The sequence below is a fragment of the Spea bombifrons genome, chromosome 4 (assembly GCF_027358695.1).
Source record: "Spea bombifrons isolate aSpeBom1 chromosome 4, aSpeBom1.2.pri, whole genome shotgun sequence".
In the NCBI taxonomy this organism is placed as follows: Eukaryota; Metazoa; Chordata; class Amphibia; order Anura; family Pelobatidae; genus Spea; species Spea bombifrons.
This window is the reverse complement of record NC_071090.1, coordinates 107,323,689-107,349,299: the sequence shown is the minus strand read 5'-3', so window position 1 is coordinate 107,349,299 and position 25,611 is coordinate 107,323,689. Positions and strand designations below refer to the sequence as shown.

Sequence of the window (25,611 nt, the reverse complement as noted above, 5' to 3'; positions counted from 1 at the left end):
AGAGCTCCCGAAAGCTTGTCATTCCAAAATTCTGTTAGTCCTCTTTGTTCGTATATCGGCCAAATCCGGATTGCGGCTGTGTGGACGACGCAAACTTTCGAGGAGGGCATCTCCAAAGCAATTTGTTCGGCGGGAACGAAGCCGGCATTTTTTCGCTGCATATCCCAACAAGTCAGCGCAAACTCATTGCTCATTCTCATGTGAGTGGAACACCATATCAAGATATATTTGATTTTCACGTATTTTGCGGAAAGCACTATGATTTTTTGCTTGTTTTTTTCTTTTTCTATATATTGACACGCGATATTGATACAACGAAAGAAAACAGGAAACCAATATAAGTATTTGTTTATTATAATTTTTCTTCCTTATTATATTGCACTTGTATTGATTTGACAAATCACCATTTATTATAATCTTAGGCGCAACACTTTTTTCTATTTCTATTTTTGTTTACTTTGATAGGTATTTTTGGGATTATCCTAATAGTGTTTGCTGCATTTTCATATATTCACCTGTATTGATCTATATATATATATAAATATATATATATATATACACAATTGTTTAATTATTTAACTATATTTAAGCGCCTGATCACTATTATTATTTCGAGTAACAATAAAAAAGGTATTATCACAAGATACTTATTCCATCTGTTATTTGATATTGACACCACTGGACTAATACGGCTACAACCTCTACTCTATTTATATATATATAATATAATAATATAATATATATATATATATATATATATATATATATAGTTTGTGTAGGTACACTATTCACGGAATACTTTGGAAAATCTATGAAAATTGTAGTTTATTTTTTATAGTAATTTTATACCTATTTTTTTTCATACTAAATGTTGGACTACACATAAAAAAAAAAAGCTCTGCTAGTCCTTTAAAAAAATAAATAAAAAATAAATTAAAAAATATATGCCAGTATATATATATATATATATATATATATATATATATATATATATATATATATACTAGATGGAAAGAATGGTTCTAATGTCAAAATCTATGTTTCTATGGTTCCGTGTCACTATAGCCTCATGTTTATTTAATGTACATGTTTGGAGGTTTGGAGCGGCGGTAATTTATTCTTCTTTATGACACTGCGCTGCCTTGGACACTTTAATGTATATGATAACTGAAGGGTCCCTTTACATGTTCATGGTGCTTCAAATGCATCTTCTGCCAGTTGATATACCCACCGCCAGCCAGCTCCAGCCCTGGCCCAACGAGGGTTCTGGGGGAGTCTAACGAACTCTAACGAACTCCTGGAGAGCTCCCATCGGACCCCGAATCTAAGACGCGGCTAACGACTGATTTAGGTCTGCAGGTTTAGGTCTGCAGGAAAAAAAACTAGTCGAGGGAGGTTTTTGGATTTTTTTTTGGCTTTACTTTAACACTTTGTTAAGGAGGCTGCCTGGGACTCTGTGCTGTTGAAAGCAACTCCTGTCCTGTATAAAGTATTTTTACGAGCCTGCGGGTGAGTGGGATCACTCTGTTCATCCAAATACAGGATTCAGATACACGACTAAGAGACCCTTCGAGTTTCAAGCACGCAGACTCAAGGGATCACCGGGGATGATTCTCGGAGGAGGGTGTGACTAGCTATTAACATGCAGCAGGCAGGGCTTGTTGTGCTGTATACAGTGTTCTGCTCTCACCGTACGAAGCTCAGGCTCTGCGTTCATACTATGTGTTGGTGACACAGGTGGCCATGAGAAGTAAGTTTCCCTGAGTTGGGATCTGCATCGTTGGAGACTGCTGCCGCCGCCGCCACCATGAGTTGGACGAGAGGACATTACGGAATCCTACTGCTCTGTTTGTCCGGCGTAGCTGGGGTAAGTACGCGGGAATTTGGGGGGGTGTGGGGGGTCCTATAGGGTAACCCCCTATAGGTGAACTCTTTTAAACCGAGGCCACTGATTAAAAAAAAAAAAAAAAAATAAGGAGTATAATGTGGAACCCCTATTAAAAAACATTGTTTCGATATTCTGGAATATAAAAGGATTCCTATTTATACGATTTGGACAAAGTTGAAAGACGGATCCGTCGTATTTGGTGGAGTGAAAAACAAATGTATTAATAATGAAGGGAGTGTCGTCAGAAATAAACAGGTTTCGTCTGCTGATCAAAGAAATCTTTTAACATCGCGGATCTTATTCGTAAGCGTGGCATTCAATAACATTTACAGCAACAACAAAAAAAGGTGGCTTTTTTATATAGAATTTACCTTTAAAGGGCAATTCCAGAAACAGGGAAATCAGGGGCAGAAGCATAATAAACATAATAAAAAGTGTATTTCAAATGGAGAATCTGTTAACGTATACGTTGTTTATTGCTGCTGTAATAGGTGTATTGTTTAGAGAGATACAGAATGATGAAGTGAAACTTCTGTTAACCTTTTATTAGGTTGCCATCTTAACGACATTATCATTATGTCTGGGGTTTACGAGTTATTCAGAAAGCTATTTTAATGTTTCTTCATTTATATTGCGATTGAGAAATAGTGTGTAGTACTGCATAATTTCAATTTAAAGAAAATATGATCTGTGCTTGTAATGGTAAGGTATAATTATATATATATATATATATATTTATACACTGATTCAGATGTGCGCACCGTCACATACACATAAAAAACATTTTATATATTATATATATGTATATATATATATATATCACATACACACTGATTCACATATACTATTATATATTCATTATTAGGAAGCCTTGGAAGCCATGTTGATTTCAGATTTAATAATATACATAAAATCATTACAGGCATAAGTAGATATAGAATGTAACCCCTTTGTCACGGGGTCAGGTAGCGAAGGAGGATCCAACTATGCAGATATGCACCGATAGAGAAGTCCAGTAAACAGTCCGTGATCAGGGGCAACGGCAGGCAGTGAGGTCAAGCGTATCCGAGGTCAAGGCAGGCAGATCAGAAGCATAAACGGTTAAACAGGTCCGGGGACGTAGGCAGGCAGATCAGAAGCATAAACGGTTAAACAGGTCCGGGGTCGTAGGCAGGCAGCGTAAAATCGTGGTCAATCAGGGACACACCATGGAACGGATGAGATTCGGCGCACAGGCTGTGACGGAACCTTCCGTCACTGGGGCTTCTGGAGGGGGCTGATGGCTGGCCTCCTCCTTACCTATGGGCCCTTCTAAAGACTTCTGTGTGTAGGTACAGGGGGTCAGTTTCTAGCGATTTTCCCCCTGGTACAGGTTTTACCATGTTTCCTAAATATCAGGACCGCAGACTGTGGAAAACGGATAATGAATCGGGATTGGTCCTGTATTTTGCCAACACCGATGATGTTTTCCAATTATGTATTTCCCTGTAACCCCCCGTGTTTTCAGCTACCCCCATATTGTCTCATGACTGAGGGGATCAGCTCTTGCAGACAGCCAGTAAATGCAACCAGGGAGTGACCGCCATTGTTTCAGTTTAATGTCTGCCCCCCCCTCCATGGTGCACAAATATGTTGCTTAAATCAGTCTTTCCCCATCCTCCCTCCCATTGTATCTCATTATGTTAAAAATGTATTTATATTTGTATTGAAAACCCCATGTGTGACTCTAGGTCAGGATACGTCAGGATACGTCAGGATACGTCACTGAGTGAGTGGCTCTTCCCACAAATTCGGGAAACTGGGGAAGCGTGGCTGGACAATGCTACAGTACCTGAAAATCATGACTGGACCACTTAAAACAGGGTGGTTAGAAAAAGGCTACTATATGAGTATAGCTAAAAGTAATATATATATTGATATCTGGAAACCATGGATAACCCGCACACAGGTAGAACTAGAAACTGGAAACTGAACAGAAATAATTATAAAAAAATTCAAGAGATACCAAGACGCTATTATTGATTCTTTCCTTACGGATAAACGTATTTATAATATATACATGACTTATTTATGAATGCGTATATATATGTTTATGCACTGTTGTTTGTACTTTCCTTCACTTTTTATGTCTAAGTACGATATTTATTGAGAATTTATGTTTGTATGTCATTGATACGTTTGTAATAAAAAATTTAAAAAAAAAACAAAAAAAAAACAAAAAAAAAAAAACAGGGTGGTTAGGAGGTATGCCATCGGTTAAAGTGTATGGTGGTTGATGAAATAGGAATATATAATAGAATACATAAGTAAATTACTTGGTTGTAAAAACAAAACAAATAGTACTGGGTGTAACCGCATGGAAATGACATTTGTGTACGTAAGTGAAATTGATAAGCGTCTCTATAACATTTCCAATGGCCAAAGAGACTCCGTATTATTTCAGGGGGTGTGGTTAGGACTTTATTGAGCTTTTTGGTATTAGCATGTGTGCGTGTTAGTGTATGGTGCTAGGGAGTCAGGGGTTACCATAGGGTTAGTGGAAGAGGAAAACAGAAAAAGAGAGGAGAGACAGTGTGTGTGTGTATATGTTTAGGTATACAATGCCAGAGTAAGCGTGTGTGTGTTATAGTGTATGGGATAAGAACATGTAAACTAATCTCAGGTGAGGTGTACCCTACCTAACAGGGAAACTAAGGACACCACTATTTGGGGGGACATATTTCACTGTCCCCCTTCCAGCTTCACAGGACACTGTAGAGGCAAAGACCCCTGGGTATGCAGGGCTTAGGGAATCTTTCTACTGCTTTTAGCAAGCTTTGTTTAACCCCTTGATGACAATTCAGGGTCCAGGCAACCGTCATGGCTTTAAATGGGTGTAGAACGTAATCTACTTTCGCTTTCGATGTCGAAGCATTTAGCATCACAGAGAGTGGCATCAGGGGCCATGTCTGGCCCCCTCCCGGGGCGTCAACGTCCGCCATACACTGTATAGCGGCGTACGCCCTTTTTAAATGAGGAGTGTTTAGGAGGCAAATGAATGGCGTACTGCAAACAGGCATTCCCTTCTGGCAGGTGTCGCTGGTGGAGGACAGATACCCTGCCAGCTGATCCCACACATAACGATAAGCAATACAGGGCTATGGATCAGTATTATCAGCACTTTCAAAAACGAAAAAAAAGTAAATAAAAATACAAATATGTAAAATGCAATATAAATGAAATCAACATTTTAAAAAAAACTTTATAAGAAGCCAAGTGATGTCACTGTGACATCACTAGCATCTGCAACGTATAAGAAGGTTTTCCCAAATAGAATGCTATCCATATTGCACAACGAACAGTGCAGAAAAAATAAAAAAAATGTCCCAATATTCCTTAGTCCTACCACTAAGCTAAAAAATCACTACTGTCAAACCCCTTAAGCCAAGAAAACATATAGGGTACAAAAGAATGTATACAAAAAATGTATAAAAATATAAAAAGCTTAAAAATTTCAGGTAATATGTAAGGGATGGATGTGGCCCTCTTGGGGTGTTACTGTAATCAGGCAATGTTGCCGAACAGCCAGGGCACCTACTCGGTAGAAGAAATATTAAGCAAAATCACAAAAAAATGTGTTTTATTCTACATATATTCTATATATTATCACAAAAATGACCTACTTCAACTGAACAGAACAATGTATAATGTTGGTGGGTATATCAAATGAAAGACAATGGAAGAAAACATGGTGCATATTGTAAAAATCATGAAATAGTTAATGCATAAGATGTCTAAATGTTGTTTTAGCCTCTATAGTACACGAGTTTTTTAGTAGCATGATGAACATACATTTTTTGAGCATTTTTACCATATGTGGGTTTAATTCCTCTTTTTCATGTTTAATTTATCCACTCAAATTATACATCCCTTTTTTCTGAAAAAAAAATAAAAAAAAAATAGGGCTTTCATTAGAACCTATAGAAACATGCAAATAATTATAAATATTTTTTTGGGGATTTTCTTAGAATTTGTTCCATATAATAAGTGCCACTGATAAACAATGACCCATCTTATGTCCGGCAAAATCCCTCGATTACAGACGTACCCCATTTACATATATTTTTAAATGTTCTACACCATGTTCTGGCGTGGTCTGAGTGGTATGAAGTTCAACAACAAATATTGGGGGTTCTAAAAAAGTGGTGCAATCACCATAGCAGCCAATAGAATGTTCTTCTCCTGTTTGCTCCATTTGTACCATTCCATACCATGTATCAAACCCCACAGTTTGTAGTCCTTCATATTTGGTACTATAAAGAACCCCCCAGTCCCATGTTGGAGGGTGGGTGGATGGGGGAGGGTGTAGAGGATGGGCTAGAGCTAAGACCAGAAGAGGCCATAGCGGGACCTGTCAGATGAGTTGTCGGGATGGGAGCCCCGCTATACTTAAAGAGCCGCTTTGTGGTGCTCAACGTGTGTCCTAAGGATGGCTCCGTGGAAACTTTACAGTCCAAGGAAATTGGTCCTGTGGCTTGGCCAGTGTTTGGCATGAGTCCACTCTCCCAAGACCCCCATGAGCTACTTCTATGTGGGTATCGTCATAATATGACATTTGTTCAACCAAGGACCAAAATTAAGGTTAGGTAGCTTGTTATTGATCAAACCTTTTGCATAACGTTTGAATTATTGTTTGAATATTCCTGGGATAAGCCTGGAGCTCTGTCCTGTTTCCTAATAAGATACAAAAAGTAAAAACCCATGTTTAAATAGAGAGGTCTCACCCCCGGTGAGCCAAAGGGTCTACATAGGGCTACGTGGTCCATTTAATTTGGAGATTCCCCGTCATCTTCTCTTTATTACCATAGCTGGGAACTCTCCGGGTCGTCGGAGCAGCGTTGAGGTGCTTCCCGCACCCTGCCCACTTCATCTCCTACCACTTAGAATTTAAGTGGGTTTGGGGCTAGCCCTGCAGCATGCAACATCAGCGGCCGCCGGCCGTCGACTCCATGTAGTCGGGGCCTGGATAGTATGTTCCGGAGAGGTATTAAAACAGCGTGAGCCTGAAGAACATACCCAGGACCCCTTCCATGGTGTGCACCACCCCTGTTTCTCTTTACATTATATCATTACATATTAATTTCATGTATGTGACTGGCCATACTATTTATCTTTGTGTGTGTATATATATATATATATATATACATATAGTGACAAACCGTGTTGCATGAGGGCCATAAAATGTCACAGTTCGGGGTCTTAAGCTGTTCAAACAAAACACCCCAAAACAAAATCATAAAAATAAATCCAATTTATTGGGAGCCCAGTGATGTCACCATGACATCACTAGCATCCAAAATCACAGTGTGATCAGCATAGATCAGTCAGAGGGAGAAGCAAAGTTTCTCCCACTTGCAAATAATAAAAAAATAGAAATACCAAAAAATTCAATGAAAAATATAAATAAAAATAAATACAATTTATTGGGAGCCCAGTGATGTCACCATTACATCACTAGCATCCAAAATGTGGGAGAGATCCCCCAAAGAGATCTCAAGCCATACTGCACTGGAAACAGCTAAAGAAAAGAAAAAGAAGAATAAAAAAAAATGAAAAGATAATGTTTTAAAAAGTAGCCCAATATCATTGCTAATAATTATTATGTTTTTCATATTTCTTTTTTTTCAATTCTCTGTTTATTAAAGCTAGTACAAATTCGACAAAAAGTAAGGAATTACCGTATTTTTCGCTCCATAAGACGCAGTTTTTTTCCTCCCAAAGTAGGATGAAAAATCAGCCGCGTCTTATGGAGCGAAGATGCAGGCAGGGGGGGGGGGGGCAACGATATACTCACCAAAAGTGTCCCGGACAGTCTCTGTCTCGCTTCGCCGTCCAGGGGAGGTCTTCATCTGGAGACCGCCGCCCAGTAGCGTACCTAGCGGGGGGGGGGGCGGTCCGCACCGGGTGCCGCTCATCAGGGGGTGCCAACTTGCCGGCACCCGGCACCCCTCCAGAGACGGACAGTAATGTCCGCCGCTGGAGGAGCAGGCTTGCAAGAGAGCGGTATCGGAGGTCTTTAACAGACCTCCGGCTCCCTTGAGTGATTTTAAGCCGGTTCCCTTGAACCGGCTTAATATCACTCAAGGGAGCCGGAGGTCTGTTAAAGACCTCCGATACTGCTCCCTTGCGATCCGCGCGGCAACTGCTGCTGTGGGCGCGGCTTCAGTGCCGCCGGGATCTGACAACAAACCCCGGCGGCACTGAAGCCGCGCCCACAGTGCCCTCTGACCCGGAAGAAGACAGAAGAAGAGGAGCGAAGAGGAGGATTGCTGTAAGAAGAAGACTGCTGTAAGAAGAAAAGAGGTAGAAAAGAAGGTAGGAAATCATTCAGTAAGACTGAGTGACAGTGAGAGTGGATTGGTATGTGTGGAATCTGTGGATTGGTATATGTGTGGATTGGTATGTGTGGAATCTGTGGATTGGTAATGATGGTTCTTAATGCTGCTGTTGGCTATTGTTCATGTTAAGTTATTCAGTTATTGTAATAAATATTTTAGCCCATTTTTTAGCTCAAAATATTTTTTCCTTTTTTTTCTCCTCTAAAATCTAGGTGCGTCTTATCAGCAGGTGCGTCTTATAGAGCGAAAAATACGGTACATACATCCGTCAAATTACATAGGAGCGATTGCATAGGACCGTGCCCAGACAACAGTTGACCGGATAGTGTCCTTAAATAACCAGTGCCACAAAGGTTCGATATCGACACAACCATAGCCCAGAAATCCGGAGAAATGTTAACCATTAACCATAAAACAAAAAAAAAAACGAAGCGAAAGCTGCGCCGGTATATAATAAAAATAATAGGAGATAAAGGAAATAGATCACCTAAGGTGACCTAGCGTTTTATGACTCCAACAAATACGATGAAACAATCTATGACCAGATAACCATAATCCCAGGGACCAATGTCCTCAACCGATCAAGATCCTGTTTCATCCTCTGGACCAAACCCAACTCATTACCCCCCGCGTGAAAAAGCACCAAATCCGGTCGAAACCACGAATCCAACCTCCTCCACACTTCCGCACACACCTCCATCCAACTGAAACCCCGAAAACCAAACCACCGCAGCTTGATCCGTTCCTCAGGAAAGCCCAGCTGCTGACCGTTAAGACGAACCGCAGCTCTCCGTCTGGCCCAGAACACATATGAATGGCCCATAATCCAGGCCATCAAACCTACGAAAGAAAAGAAAGAATACACGAGAAACTCAACATAAAACAACACCCCTTCAGACCACATACCCAGACCGCACATACGTACGAAAACAATCCGACTCCCATCTCCCGATCCGCTTAACCAAGGCATCACCCAAACCTAAACGTGCTGCCTCCATAGCCGCCCCAATCCAAAAGGAATGGGTACCAAAAGACCGAGGATCCAACCCAATCCGAAGCAGACCTTTACGGAGCACAGCTCCCTATCGATATCATCATTAACCGACAACCCTTTGGGATAAGATAAATGGTGTATCAGCCGATACTTCTCAGTTTCCTTCTTCGGGACCACCCCCAAAGGAGAAAGCCTCAAATTATCCAACGGAGGGGCCTCAAACGGCCCAGCCATCCTACCTAACTGCACCTCCTTCATCAACTTTTCCCTAACCACTTTAGGGAATGCCGCAACCGATTTCAGGTTCCTACACCCATGCCCCGCAGCCCTAGGCTGAAATGGAATGAAAAAAACCATACTTAAAACCATCCCGTAACAAATCAGCATCCCCACGCCTACCGTAGCGGCTTAGCCATGGTAACATCGCGCTTAACCTCACCGGATACCGGCCGAGCGGGAGCAGCTGCTGGTGTGGACAAACCGCCTCCGGCGGCCCCAGACTTCCTTCGCTTGAAACACCTGTTGAGCCCATGCGCCCCCCCACAACTGGAGCACTCATGCTTAAATTTACATCCGCTGCCCCACTTGCACTGGCCCTCGTTAAAGAGCCAACATAACCCGGGCCGGCCCCCTGCTGAAAGGGCGAAGCCTTCTGAGCCATCATTAACTTCATCCATAGCGGCAGGTCCATATGGTCCCACCGCATACCCAGATTAGCCGCCAAACGTTGACGAAACTGTTCGTCGTACTTCCACCATGCCAACCCTCCGTATGTACGGTAAGCCTCCCATATCCCATCTACATAGCAGAACAAGGAAGAACACAAACTCAACGACTTCTCCCCCAAAACACTTGCTAATATGCAAAAAGCCCTCAACCAATTATCAAACGACTTCGGTATCTTCCGATACCTACAACGCTTCTCCTCCTCCTCCTCCTTTTTTGCATCCTTCTTATCCTCCTCCTTAACCTCAATAAACTCTTCCAGGGGAAGAAGGGAAAAAATTTCCACAAATTCCCCTTTCCAAAGCTTTTCCTTCACCTCATGCTTCAAATGTACCCCCAACGGACCAGAAAACGACACGTATGCATTCTGTCTAGCCGACTCCGCAATCTCACCAGCTAACTCTGACCGCTCAGCCCCCACCACAACTTCCTCCGCCGACTGCTCAACCTCAACGACTGCAGTACTAACAGCCGCCTCTCCCGCCACCGCCGATGTCACCTGCTGCAACTTCTGAGGGACCCAAACCTGACCACACTCTATCCTCTTCTCCAACCTACCCCAAGACTCAACTAACTCTTTTAAACCAGCAAATAAACTACCCTCCTGCGTATCTAAACTGGACTCCCCACCGGAACCCCCGGCCGCTGAAAGCCTCAAGGGCGCATCCTGACCGCCGCCAACCGACGACTCCGCTGGCCCGGCCGCCGTTCCTGCTAACTCCACACCCGACCGCTGAACGCCCAGCTCGTCCACCTGGCGCTGCTCCGACTTGGAATGAGAAGAATTCTGCGGCAAAACCATGCGACTCGAAGCCTCCCGACTGGACCGCATGACCGCCTACTATCCCTAGGCAGCGGACTCCCAGATCTGGATCGTGAACGTCTGACTCTGACACCCCTGCTACCCACTGCATGCTCGCTCCACCGCCTGCTACCATCCCGTCCAGCCCTCCTGGGAACACTTGGCGATCTCCCGTCCCTGCTCGGCGACCAAGGCCCGACTGCCAACTGAACCGTGACGGTGACCGACTCCCACGTGACAAAGCACCGCTAGCCCGACTAGCGTGCCTGCTCCTCCTGTCAACCGCACCAACCGAGGCCCTGTGCTCCCTCCCAGAGCCATCTGCACTTCTCCTGACGCTGGAAACCGCACCCCGTGACTCCCTAGGGCCAGCTGCAGCCTCGCCACCATACACTCCACTCCGGACAGGCACACCCCTATCACTCTCAGCCATCCCATGACCACGAGAATCACTGCTGCTGCTTGCCCTTCCAGCTCTAGAACTCCCAATAGCGCCGCTGCCGGGGCCTACTGCCAGACGCTCCTCACCCACGCATTCTGCATCGCCAACCACGTGTCCCCCGAGGCCGTCTCTATCTCCCCCAGACATCCCAACAGCACCCCCTCCTCACCCGAGGCCTGCCGCTCGTTCCTCACCGTGTATCCGGCCATCCGTCTCCCGCGTTGCAGCTCCCGGTCCACGCCGTCCACCCACGGGCACCGACATGCCCCGGGGCCTCCGTCTCCACTCCTCCGGACCCGGACGCCGAGCAGACGGGCTCCCGCACCGCCCCCGGGCATCGTTTACGTCCCCCACCGGCATCGGCCGACGGACTTTTCTCCCGTCGTCTCCACCCCGTCTCGCACGGACTCAAGCGCTGTGGGGGCCGCGTCCTCCGCACGGTCCGACGTGGCTCCAGCGATGCGGGCCCAGCAGCTTCCAGCAACGGACCCAACTGGTCCCGCAGCCACGCAGCACCTCTGTCCCTCGTTGCAGCCCGAATCCCATCCAGCAGTGCTTCCACATCGCGATCCATGGCACCTGAAAGACAACAAAGAAACCTTGGAGATGGTCCAAACAGACAACCACAGGTCTGAAAAGCTGATTAAAAAGTGAGCTCACAAAATGGCTCCCAGCTATTTATAGGACCCAACCCCCTAACCTGGCAAACCAATAAAATTAAAACAAAACCCCTTAGGCCCACCTCCTAGCCCTGTCAAGGCTCCCTCCACTAAGCTGCACATGTTCCAGAAGCTTTAGGACTCCTGCACGAAGAAGAAGACCTTATACAAGCTTTGATTCTGCCTCTGTAGTATTTATCGATAAAAATACTGTGGGTATCCTAATTATTGAGGATCAACCTCCAAGCTTGCAGAAGAAAGCAAATACTTAACTCAACGATTCTGAAAAGTCTACATTAGTTGTTTTTTTCTGATTAACAAAGTGTTTCAAACACCTGGGCAGTATTATGTGTGGAAAGCGACAGCACCCTCCTCCTAGATGATCGATTGGAGGGAAGAAAGAATTCTCAGTGACATCAAAGTACATCATAACTTCCAGCCTATCAGAAATAGACCCCTTGATTTGAGACCCTGGCTACAGGTGTGGCTGGTGAGCAGGACTTTCCTGCGGTTTTTCACGTGACCTTGGTGACCTATTCATTGTGAGATGCTGAGAAGAATAAATTAATATATATTTCCACAACTTAATTAATAAACCCCAGTTCCCGCTCCCTCTATACACACTATCTGTTTTTTGGGGGGGCTGTAGAACCCTGCGATACCCTCATACCCAACAAACATTCTGAGCTCCTAGAAAAGAGAAGCATCGGGGGAGGAAGGAGGGACACAAGCATTTGGACCACAAACAGAGACTGTCCAGCCTAAACAGGGACACTTGGTTGAAGGGGTATAAATCTCATAACTCAGTGACCAGTGACTGCTCCTCCATGTTCCAGAGAGGTAATAAAACAGCGGGGGATCCCATGAGCCTGAAGAACATACCCAGGACCCCTTCCATGGTGGACACCACCCCGGTTTCTGTTTACATTATATCATTACATATCAGCTTCATGTATGTGACTGGCCATACTATTTATCTTTGTGTATGTGTGTGTGTATATATATATATATATATTTATATATTGTGACAAACCGTGTTGCACGAGGGCCATAAAATGTCACAGTTTGGGGTCTTAAGCACAGTCCTCTAGGGCAATCAATAAAATGCTTTATTTTTAAATAACGATTTAAACAAAATCATAAAAAGAAATGGCCAAGCTCACAATTGGAGCCCCCCTCTAACTATGCAGTGCTGGCCAGAAGGACCATCCTAATCACTCGCTATCTAGACCTCCCAGGCAGACCCAGCTACGCCAGGCTCTGGAAAACCTCCCCCAGACAGCACACAAAGGTCCAGGCAGGTCATTTCTCACTCAGCTCGGGGATGGTCTTCTTCTTCAGGGTCTCTCCTCAGCCTGGGAGCGCAGGGAAACTTCCTCTACCCCCAACAGTCTCTCTGCTCATCAAACTCAAGGAGGTTTTAAGGTAGGATCTCATACAACAAAGTAAATTAGCCCTCAGCTGATACTGCTCTAAACTCATTCAATATTTCAAAGGTCTGTCAGTCTGTTTTTAAAAGTGTATTTGCTTTGGACCTTTTTTTATGGTTTTTTTATTATTATATTTACCTTTGAGACCTTTTGTAACATTGCTAATAAAATATATCCCACTTGCTTATGTATGGCCACCAACAGACTACAAAGGCTACAGATGTTACTGTTCTATAAGGCCATTCCTAGTCCTTTTTTACACAACTGTTTGTTTAAGGAAGGACAAAAGACTGCTTGCTATAAAGTTCTTAATTTCTCATAAAGGATCTTAAGTGTTCTGTTTTTTACACCCAGTAACTCTACCTGTAAGGCTTACAGGAAAACTCTCTATTGTTAAGTAACATATAATTAGCAAAGTTCTATGCCTAGTGAACCCAAACCTAAATTACCTGTGCATTTATTCAGGGGGGAGAGAGGGTGTTTCCTGAGACAGTCTGGCTCAGACATAGTTATTGTCCCTACAGCTAGTAAATGTTTCATTAAAGGTTCTTCTACACAGCTCTTAACTTAATATGTACCTGCCAAGTGTCCCTTGCTCAGTTTCTCATTGGGACCCAAAGTCCCTCTTTTCTTCTTCTGATGCCCCTCTTTTCTAGGAGGTCAGAATGTTTGCTGGGTATGAGGGTATCTCAGTGTTCTACAGCTCAAAAAGCCCCAATAATGTGTATTGAATCATCAGAAAATAGCCAAGGTGATAGAGTTCCATCACAGTTTGTGACCCAGGTCGCAATCCAGCTTTAGATGACCTGGTATTGTCACCTTTCTCAATAAATATTATAGCCCTCCCAAAAACAAGGTTTCTGAAATAGCCATCTTGATTTTTTTTCCATATTATTGGACCATATCTGGCCTGTAGCCTATATTTTTTTTGTCTAAGTCTTTCGGAAGAAGACGTTGTATTCGTGGCTGGTTAGAGAGCTGACTTGTGAGTGTTGGTATGAGAGGCCTAAATCTGATATAAATTGCAGGCCAGGAATTCTCTATTAAAACATTCAGATTCCCAGTGTCAGGATTAATGGATTTAGAGGGCGTGCGCATACTTTCCTATTTATTGTTAATTTACTGATGAGTAAAACTGCCTTAAATTATTTCAGCTGTTGTCCAGTTTCAAATGGCAGACAGTAAAACTTCTTTACCTGTATTTTGACATACCTGGGAGCGTCACCTGCAGCTCTCTGTCTTCTGGCGGGGGTGGCTTTATGAGGAGGTGGGGCTAGCTAGATATAGAGGAAGAGCTATATGCATTAATGGGTGGGGCTAGTTGTTTAGATGGATGGGGCTAGCCGCAGGTAGCCTTAAGCGGGCTGGGAGTAGGAGAGGAAGTAGGCGTGGCCAAGCAATGCTCCCCTTTCTGAAGAAAGAGGAAGGACGTCTGGAGATCATGGGAAGCAAGGCTCACGGGGATGTTATTCTGTACATTGTACAAAGACCAGCGTGAAGCGTAAAACTGGCCCCGGTACTTTAGGGCCAGCAGCCAATACACATACACTGGAACTCTACAGGTTTCCAAAGACTCTGAGTGAAGTGCTGCTTCACCAGGTCTCCATTCCAGTTTCTTTGGGCAGAGGGGTTTCTTGGTTTACGCCACCTAATTCCTGCCCACCTGCCAACTACTGCCCTGACCCCATGTTCTGCAAGCCCTACTTCTTGAAGAAAGCTACTACCTGAAAAGAGGGGGAGCTCCAGGCGTTCCAAGATATACCTATAGGTCACAGGCCTATTGGATATCTGTGGCCACAATCTGAACATTTCCATCTGCTTAGACTTCTGTATCCAACAGATGACTTCACGTTACGTTAGCAGCTTAATATATATATCACTTTATACAACCCCTCCACATAATTCATTCTTACTTCATGTAAGACGAACTTGGCCACAGTTTTATTGACCAAACAGAAATTGAGGAATAAGCCACTGCCAGCTGGCGACAGAGTTAGGCAGGTACACCCATCATATTCACCAAGAGCTTCAAACTGTATTGGCCACCACTGGCTTGGTCTCTACCAATTTCCACTGTTGCGGAAATACCAATATTAGTCGTCTTAGCAATCCATTCCGGGCGGGAGGGTGGTAAAGATCCAGATCTTCTCCTTGCCTGATCCTGGTTTAAGAGGAAGTAAGAAAGTGCCACCTCTGTTTATATACCTGCTTGATACAAAGTTGTAAACATGACCAATGAATGAGAGGGACACAAAGCATTCTCCTCGTACTGGTTCAACATTGTTTAGAAAGGGCCCTTCTGACCTGGACCACGCTGATCAAGGTTGGAAGGGCACTTTGTAAACTAATTGGAGACACAAGGAGACAGGAAAACCGAGGCTGCTCCCACAGCGTGCACAAGCATGGATGTGTACTTCTGTGTGTGTAAGCATGGATGTGTGCTTCTGTGCGTGAGCTTGGATGTGTGCTTCTGAGTGTGTGAACATGGATGTGTACTTCTGTGCGTGTGAACATGGTTGTGTACTTCTCTGTGTGTGTGTGTGTGTGTGTGAGAATGGATGTGTGTGAACATGGATGTGTACTTCTCTGTGTGTGTGAGAATGGATGTGTGTGAACATGTATGTGTACTTCTGTGCGTGTGAACATGGGTGTGTACTTGTGTGTGCTTGATCATGCATGTGTACTTCTGTGTGTGAGCTTGGATGTGTACTTTTGTGTGTTTGAGATTGGGTGTGTACTTCTGTGTGTGAGCTTGGATGTGTGCTTCTGAGTGTGTGAACATGGATGTGTACTTGTGTGTGCTTGATCATGCATGTGTACTTCTGTGTGTGAGCTCGGATGTGTACTTTTGTGTGTTTGAGATTGGGTGTGTACTTCTGTGTGTGAGCTTGGATGTGTGCTTCTGAGTGTGTGAACATGGATGTGTACTTGTGTGTGCTTGATCATGCATGTGTACTTCTGTGTGTGAGCTCGGATGTGTACTTTTGTGTGTTTGAGATTGGGTGTGTACTTCTGTGTGTGAGCTTGGATGTGTGCTTCTGAGTGTGTGAACATGGATGTGTACTTCTGTGTGTGAGAATGGATGTGTGTGAACATAGATGTGTACTTGTGTGTGTTTGATCATGCATGTGTACTTCTGTGTGTGTGAGCATGGATGTATACGTCTGTGTGTGTGAGAATGGATGTGTATCAGCTTGGATGTGTACTTGTCTGTGTTGGTGTTGCACGTCTTTTTGCTGATGACTCAAACATTTGCAACAATATTAATGTTCCTGGAGGAAGAAGCCAAATGGCAAATGATTTAGGTAAACTGAAGCAATGGTCAGAGACGTGGCAACTGGCACTTAATGTGGATCTAAACACATACAGCCTGGAAGAAAGACGTGACAGATGGGGATATGATAGAAACACTTAAATACTTAAAGGGAATCAACACGATAAAGGAAGAGAGTTTATTTTAAAGGCGAAACACTACCACAACAAGAGGGGCAAAGGTTTAAAAGCAAAATCAGGAAATATTACTTTACTGAAATGGTAGTGGATGCATGGAATAGCCTTCAAGCAGAGGTGGTAGATGTGACTACAGTGAAGGCATTTAAGCAAGTATGGAATAGTCATAAGGTTAAGCTAGATATAGGATAAGGCCAGGGACTAAGGGAAGTACTCAGAGGCTGGGCTGGATGGTTCTTATCTGCCGTCACTTTCTATGTTTCTATATCGAGACACGGCTGGCCCCAAAAGCCTTTAGTGGGATCTAATGTGGCAGTGAGTATGTGGAATGCAGGAAGACATTGGGCATCCCACTCCCCTGCCCAAAATATGACCCCCTGCCCCTCATTAACTATGACAGCGGTTGGCTGTACCAACTCTCTCAATGCAGCTTGGGAGATCATTTATAAACAAATTAAAAAGAAGAGGACCCAGGACAGACCCCTAAACACCTGCGTACTGTCCGAGAAACATTCACAACAATTTGCTATCCAAATACAGACATTTGCCCCTTGTTCCGGCCAATCCCATGTTTACTGTAACGGTTCCTTAAAATTAGCCAGCAGGGGCTCCGTCGTCGGTTCTTCCTTGGTATCAACAGAAGAAAAAAAGGATGTCGACTTTCTCTCTGTCCTCACTAACCGAGTTTCCCGTTTCAGATAATAAAGCACCAACATTCTCTACCTTTAACTTTTTTCCATTTACATACTTGAACAATTTCTTGGGATTGGTTTTACTCTCCTTGGCAATTAGTTTCTCATTTTCCAATTTAGGCATTTTAATCGCCTTTTTGCAGGCTTTGTTGGCATCTTTGTATGCCATAAGTGATGCTACCGACCCCTCGCTTTTATAATGCTTATTACTTTTATTAATGTTTTACTTTCCTGCTAAGCCACATTGATTCTTTTGTATTTATTCCCTATCGGTGTGTGTAATTTTGCAATGTGTGGTTAAAGGTATTCCATTTGTCCTCTATGTTTAGTCCAGAGAACAATCCATCCCAGTCTATCCGTTCCATAGTTGACCTTAGCCCATCAAAAGTTTGCCCTTCTGAAATTGAGTTTTGGTAGAACAGTTACCCATTTGCTTTTTGGAATTTATCTCAAATGAAACCATGTTATGGTCGCTATTCCCCAAGTGTTCTCTTACTTTGATGTTTGAGATAAGGTCCTTATTTTTAGTTATCATTACCAGATTCAGACATCCGGTTCACCTTCACAACCTTCACAAATTTGAATTGTGTTAACTCTCATGCGTCATGGAAACCTACAACATGAAAATAAGTGAGAACCAGTTGGCCCAGTCTACGATATTCAGTAGCTATTGTTGGTCTAGGGCTGTCATAATTATGATTTACCGGTATGTATTTTTTATCGGTGAAGATCTAAAGTACTGGAACAACTAAAGTTGGTTGAATATTTGTTTTTCCCATAGTGGCTTATTGATATTCCTGCTCTTTTATTTAGGGTCTCAAAGCTTCCTATATCTTTTTTTCCAGGAACAATACTGTGTGTCTCTACCTTTCTTCCAAAAACAAAACAACGGCCGTTGACCATTTCAAGACCTTAAGTTTATTTTACAGTATAAAAGTACACATCCCGATAACGTTCCTTCTAATTTGTTCTTTCTTTAGTTTGTTTACAGAATGTTGGTGACAGAATCTGATCCATATGTGCCACCTCTACCCAGAACATACGCGGAATATCCTAAGCTGTCCAGTACCGTGGATCCCTACCACCTACAAAACAACACCGAGCTCTCGGAACTCTTAAGTCTGATATACTGGCCTGACCTACCTTCCAGTGACATCAAGTTTTACCTTTCCACCAGCCCCAAGAAGAGTCATTATGAGCTAGTAAATAAACAGGACAGGTATAGAGTGGGTGAAACCCTGGAGGTTCTGATCACTGCCCGGAATCACCAAGCTCAACCCAAGACCCATGGGGGGGACTTCTTCAGGGCCAAGCTTCACTCCCCTAAGCTTAAAGCTGGTGTCACCGGACAAGTAATGGATTATGGCAATGGGACCTACCTGGTGAAGTTCCTCCTCCTGTGGCCTGGTGAAGCACTAGTCAATATCAAACTCATTCACTCCAGTGAAGCTGTGGCTGTCTTGAAAACCAAGAGAGATCAGTATCCAGATAAGGTGAGCCTACGATTCTAAGCACATGTAATTGTGTTGCAGTACTCAAACAATAAGCAGGCCATTGCATCATTCCTTACAAAATGTTAGTGTTGTCTATCTGTCCATCAGGATTCCTTAAGATTAGATAGAAATATATCATTTGATAGCAGATTTGGGCCTATGGCCCATTTGGCCCATTGAGTCGTCCCCATTTTCCTGCTGTAAAGACTCAAACCTTAGTCAGTCGTTGGTCTTAAAATCAGAATTTCTACATAAAAAGATATTTAGCATGCCATTGTTTACAGTAAAGTTTCCATGATACATTTCTCTTTTTGTTGATATGGACTTGTTGAGAGATTATTTACAAAAGGCAGACACAGGGACCATTTAAAATGGAACTGAAGTGCCATGGTCAAGTGGATATTATTAGGTATGAGGTACACCTCGCTCAATTTGTTTTCAGGAATATCTCATTGAACTCCACTCAAGCAATCAACATTCCGCAGTATTATTCTCATAGAAGCAGGGCAGAGCCTGGGGTCACTGATGCCTGGATGCAAGAATTTTTTTTGGGCACACCCAGGTGGGTGTGGTTATATTGCTGTATTACTCCTCCCATTAACAAACATAACACTCATTTTCTGTGGCAACTACTCCACCGATTTGTGCTCCCTGACTTCACCAAGTAACATGTCTCCCAATTCCACAGTGCCAGCTTTGGCCCCGAAAAGCTTGTCAGTGCTATTTTTGCCCCCAAACTACTTACCAGTGCCATCATTGTCCCCAAACAGCTTGTCAGTGCCATCTTTGTGCCCAAACAGCTTGTCAGCGCCATCTTATCCCAGACAGCTTGTCAGTACCATCTTTGAGCCACGCTTACTTACTCTCTCAATGTCTCCCTATCTTCACCGTCAGCCTCTTCCTCGTCCCTGTCTCCTTTCTCACAGCTTTTATCTTGCTGCTTCTTCTGTCTTCTTTTTCATTCACTTCTCCTCGGTATCAGCACTGTTTACCAGCCCTCTCTGAGCGTTTTCCGAAAAGTGCTGAGCTTCCGTGCGCTTCCATTCTCCAGATTGTAGGAACGGGTAAGTGGCTGTCCCCGTGGTGTGTGTGCCGTGGCTCCCCCTTTTTGTGGAACTACTCCGCAAAAGACAAGTAATCTGTCTTTTTCAGAAAGCGCTTTTGGAGGCCATGTCAACAGAGCTCCAGAAGAATGATGAGGTCCATAGAAGCTCAGAACTTGTACTCAATGGGAAAAGCAGCAGCCAATCGCATGTATACTGTCTGAAAACTCTTTTACTAGATGACATATGATTGGCCGCTGCTTCAATGATTTCAGTGGATGCACTATTGAGCATAGGCAAGAAGTGTACATACAAATGCTTCCAGGACAGGCAGCCAGGGGAGAAGTTAAAAGAGACAGAATTATATGGCCCTGGAGTAATAGCTAGAAAGAAGGCTTCCTGCAAGATCAGGGGATGAGTGGGTGAGAGAGGGAGGGGATGACTGAGTGAGAGAATTAGGGAGGGCGTGAGTGTGTGTGTTGGGGGGGTGGCTTAGCATGAGTGTATACGTGTGTGTATTTTCATGAATGTGTAAGTGTGCATTAGAGTGAGTGTTTGTAGCATGAATGTGCAAGTGTGTGTTAGAGGGAGTGTGTGTTAGCATGAGAGTGTTTGTATAAGTGTGCAGTAGGGCAAATGTGTTAGCATGAATGTGTTGTGTTCTTTAACAGCTACTACCCCATCTTGACCATATGCCTTCTCCCTCCCTGCTTCATATCCCTGGAATTACCACTTAGCTTCAGCTTTACACAACTTCAAAAGCAAACTAAAAGAACACAGAATTATTGTAACTTAGAAAACCTGATTTAGAATGCATCAGAAGTCTTCCAAATTGCACTAAACCTTCTCCCTCTGCACTCCCTGCTACTACCTAGACTTCCGGCTCCTCAGGGGAGGGAATCTTCTTTCCTAATACATACATATTGTATCCAGATCATAATGACTACGGCGGTCCCTATATAGCTGCACTCATGGTACCTCCCCTGATGGGACATTTTTTATGTATTTTTGTTTATTTTAAAGTTGTGTCATCTTTTTTAAGTTTGTTTAGATCAGTAGATGAGTAGGCTGAAATATACACAAGTTGATAAAGATGGCACTTCCTATTATAATAAAACCTGTATTGTAATGTGTTATCCGTATTACATATCTCCTAGGTATACTTTTATGGGTTTTTTCAGTCCAATGGAGTCAGTGAAGTCACAGAATGTAACCTGGAGATGACCGGAAGGGATATATGCGACTACAGGGACCCTGTGAGTGGTGACCCTTGGCAGTGTTTGAAGCCTCAGAAACTACCATGTGAAGGCTGGGTCCAACATTCCATGGGTGGATATCGTAAGGTGACAAATTCTCTGGAGGACACTCTACTGAGTGGGTGAGTAGTCAAGTCTTCTAGCGATGAACAGAGAGTTGAATAAGACTGCACTCTAGCTTTTACACCAGGAATAATTCTTAATAGTTATGGCCGTTTTGGGCTTCTTCAGGCAGTTCCTTAAAGAAGGGTGTATTTTTTACCATTGGTGAACCCAGTTTGGCCTCCACTAGTACCTCAAAATACTCATTCCTCCACATTGAGAAGGTATTTTCTTCTGGTGTCCTTGAGTAGCACTGGTGTTCATTGATTGATGCCGTATTGTCCACGATAGGCCCTTCCGCTCTTTGTTGTTGAGTGTTACTGGTGGCATTGTTTTCCAGTGGAACTGGTAAATGACACTGCCCCATTTTGGTGTCAATGATCTTAGTCCTCTGAAGTTGGACATAGTCTGTCGTAACGGCTGCCATCCGGTCTTCCTAACCCATCCTTCATCTGTTTCTGCCCTTCATCAGCTCTGTCACTAATCAAGATATTCCAGGATCGGTATCTCCAATCAATGTTGAGTCAAACAGCAACTCTAAGGGTAAGAGCCTTTTATATCCTTCTGTCTGCCGTGAGGTATTGTTATAACGAATGTTATTTTTTATTGTCTCCTTTTTGATCTCTCCTTCTCAAGCTTTTGAGCTTCTCCTTCTAACCATTATCCTGTTTTGCTCTCACACGTTTTGTTCTCTCATTATAGAGCATACTAGGAAATCAGCTGTTAAACTCTATGTTTCTATAACATGAAAGTAGGAAAAGTGGAGGGATTATTGATTTAGCACCCTTCTGTTATTTTCTACTGTTTCTCTGTGCTTATACCCCCTTTCTGGCGGTTTCTTTTTGAACTTTTCTCTCCCTTTCTCTCCTGTGTAAGTTACATGGAACGTATCCGCTGGTGGATATGCCTTTAAGCACACACTCTTTGTAAGTTCCCTTATATTTGTTTGTAACTTTTATCAACGCTACATACACCAAAGATGTTTTCTGTCTTTCATTAAGGGTCTTCTCTGCTGTCTTAGTTTTTGTTTGTTCTAGGCCCTAGCCTACTTTCCCATTTTGTCTGCTTCTTCCCAATCCTGTCTCTCTACATTACAATCCTAATCGTTCCTTTCCCCCTTTTCTTCCTCTATCATGTGCCTTTCTCCCTTCATCCGTTTTTTCCATTTGGTTTCTCATTTTTCTTTCCCCAAAATCATTTTTCTCCCCCTTCTTTTACTTTCTCTTCATCCTCATCTTCTTCATTTCTTCCTCCATCACTAGCTTTCTTCCTCATTTTCTATCTTTCTTCTCTCTGCCACCTTCATTCTTCCTATTTTCTGTCGTGCTATATATGTGCTCTCTTTGTGTCCCTTTTCATCCACTAATATCTTTTATTTTGGTTCTTTTTCATCCTTTCTCTCATTTTGTCTCATCCTGTTGTCTCTTCTTTCAGTCCTACCCAATTCTCTACCTTTGTCTCAGGAACCCCATTTAGCTTGTGTTGCCCTCCTCTTCATGTAGACCTTACCTCCAACCTCACCACCTGCAAGACTGGACACGATAACCCGCAACCCTCTGGATTTTATTATAAAGATCAGTGGACTACTCTGACTTGTCGGGGGCGACATTTCCCTCAACCCTCTGATGCCAGCAACTGCTTGCGTGGGAAAGATGTCTACATGTTTGGAGATTCCACATTGCGCCAGTGGTTTGAATATTTAGAGAAGTTTATCCCAAGTAAGAGACACTTAACTGGGTAGAAAAGGGGTTTTATGGAAGCAGTGGTGGTATGAAAACTTTCGATAATGTAAAAATAATGTGGAAAGGAAAAGCGATAGAAAAAAGTGGCTCAGGACTCAGGAAAGCAGGTCGTGTAGGAGCCCAGGTGCAGAGGATATCGGGAGAGGAGAGCGAAAAATGAAAAGCGTTGAAAAAGACAATATACAAAATTCACAGTAACATTCACATAACTTGTCCACATCGTGTCCTGCTTTTACAAGCTTATAATGTATTAATCCAGGGGCGTCCAACCTGCGGCCCGCCAGCTGCTGCAGGACTACATCTCCCATAATGCTCTTTCAGCTCAGGGGCTGGCTGAGGAGTATGGGAGATGTAGTCCTTCAGCAGTTGGAGGGCCACAGGTTGGACGCCCCTGTATTAATCATTCTCAGATTGCATTCGCCAAAAGGCGGGAGAGTCGAGTTTTTACGAGTTTGGGAAAAAAATCAAGGCGTTAAACAGATTCATTAAATCACAAGCTGCTTGCAAGTTTCAACGTATTTCCAACTTGCGGATTTCATCTTGCATTGCAAGGGGGATATGAGGTAACGTTTGAACCACCTCTCTCCCGCAACAGAGCTAAAATAAAATAATTTTATATACCAAACAAGCACCCTAGGACCCCCTGTCAATCAAAAGGGGGTAGACAGTTGCTCCTTTTGACCCACTTCATGTTTGGTATGGTGGGAGGTAATATTAATAAACCTCAGGAGGAGGTATAGGCTCCAATTATACCCCCTCACCGCATTCCGTGCCATGGGAGATGAACTTCTTTGGTTAATAGTTTCTCTAATTTTCTTTGTACAGACAAGGTGCTGTCTTTCCTTTAATTTTGCAAGTTTCAGGCAGGGACATGTGAGTTTTCATTCAACTCATATGCCCCCTTCTGAAACTTGCAACATTTAAAATTGCATAATCTTACAAACAATGCATATGTTAGCGAATATGCACTGTTTTGTGACCTCACTCAAGTCTAGTCAACTGGGTTAAATTAACTCAACGAACCACTTGACTTCTTAGTGAATAGACCCAAATGTTCAGTAGAAATACACAAACCATGATACAAGTTGCTCTGTGTTTTTTCAGGCCTGAAGAGGATAGACTTACATGTTAATTACCAGTCAGGACCTTTAATTGCAGTGGACCCAGACTATGGAACTGTAGTGCGTTGGAGGGCCCATGGACTGCCTCTAAGGACTTCCAAGACGATGACCTCAGACCTCCATTTTGAGGCGGCGCACATCTCTGGGATCAGTGGGGGGCCCCACACCGTTGTGGTGATGACCCTTTGGGCGCACTTTACTACCTACCCAGTTCATGTCTACTTGCAAAGGTTAGCTCGGGTTCGTAAAGCGGTCTCATCTTTGCTCTTCCGTAGCCCACAGACCACTGTGCTGATCAAGTCGGCCAACACAGGCTACAAATCTGTCTATGGCAGCGACTGGCTCTCCCTTCAGCTGGACATATTACTGAGAGCGGCCTTCAAAGGCATGGCTGTCACTGTTCTGGACGCATGGGACATGACATCTTGTCACTACCTGCCTGACAACATTCACCCTGGGCCTCCAGTCATCAGAAATGAAGTTGACCTAATGCTATCCTATATCTGTCCCCAATGAGGTCGGAACAGGAGGAGTTCATCCTCCCTTCCACAACAAACCGATATTATGCGCTACCTGGTGCTTCATAATCGTGGAAAAGACTTGCTTCATTTCACATGTTACGCAAGCTGTCGACAAAACTGCATTGAGCAAGAAGGACAGGTGGATACAGGACCCAGGGGACCTTTATTTATTATTTATTGCGCAAGGACGCTGGTGAAATAAGGGTTATTACTCAGGGAGCTCTTACTTTTTTATTTTATGTTGTAGAATTATAAATGAATTGCGCATTGCACAGACATCCACACGTGTGGTTATAAGTCCTTCTCCAATTCTGTAATTGTCTTTGACAGCAACTGCCCCGTAGCTTTGTAATATGGGGTGATATGTAAAGCGTGGGTGCGCCAGTTGCCAAAAACTAACTATTTTTTGTCTATTTTAGTATGTTTTTTTATCTGTTAAAACGTATAATGTTTTATGCATTCATATGATTTTAAAAGAAGGTCCTACTTTGCCTTAAAAAAAACAAAAAAGTATACATTTGTGCGTTCTGAGAACTCCCTTGACTGAAAGGGGTTAATGTCAAGAATGGGCAAATAGGCTTGGTCGTTATAATCGTTATAAATCAGGGTATTCCAATTTTACTTGAAATTAGATTTTTTTTTTTTTTATCCTTGCAAAGATATTTTTTCTATTAAAATAAATTCTATTTAATGCTGGGTGTGGCTATGCATGCTATAGTATAGTGTACTACCCAAAATTTCTGACATCGCAATGATATCAGGTTTAGGTGAGTAAGTGTTACAAGGCTGCCGACTTGGCCCTACCCCCTTCTCATTGGGTATTAATGTTGGAGATCTTGGGTGTAATTCACGAACAGGCAGTAAATTAAGGTG

At 43.4% G+C, this 25,611-nt stretch overlaps 1 protein-coding gene across 1 annotated transcript; it reads left to right on the top strand.

The window, feature by feature from the left end:
• The first annotated feature begins 1,617 nt into the window (after positions 1 to 1,617).
• Positions 1,618 to 25,156, top strand: LOC128490804 (NXPE family member 3-like). Its single transcript, XM_053462880.1, has 6 exons — positions 1,618 to 1,867; positions 18,441 to 18,953; positions 21,154 to 21,374; positions 21,827 to 21,897; positions 22,857 to 23,072; positions 24,201 to 25,156. The coding sequence occupies exons 1-6, from the start codon at positions 1,808 to 1,810 to the stop codon at positions 24,731 to 24,733; spliced, it is 1,614 nt and encodes a 537-aa protein (XP_053318855.1). The 5' UTR covers positions 1,618 to 1,807; the 3' UTR covers positions 24,734 to 25,156.
• The last annotated feature ends 455 nt before the right edge of the window (positions 25,157 to 25,611 follow it).

Bases quoted from the DNA above. Each gene is read 5' to 3' on its own strand.
- LOC128490804 (XM_053462880.1), top strand. From the start codon at position 1,808: ATGAGTTGGACGAGAGGACATTACGGAATCCTACTGCTCTGTTTGTCC. The intron at 1,868-18,440 runs GTAAGTACGCGG...TTCTTTCTTTAG, and splicing joins GTTTGTCCGGCGTAGCTGGG to TTTGTTTACAGAATGTTGGT. The intron at 23,073-24,200 runs GTAAGAGACACT...GTGTTTTTTCAG, and splicing joins TTTAGAGAAGTTTATCCCAA to GCCTGAAGAGGATAGACTTA.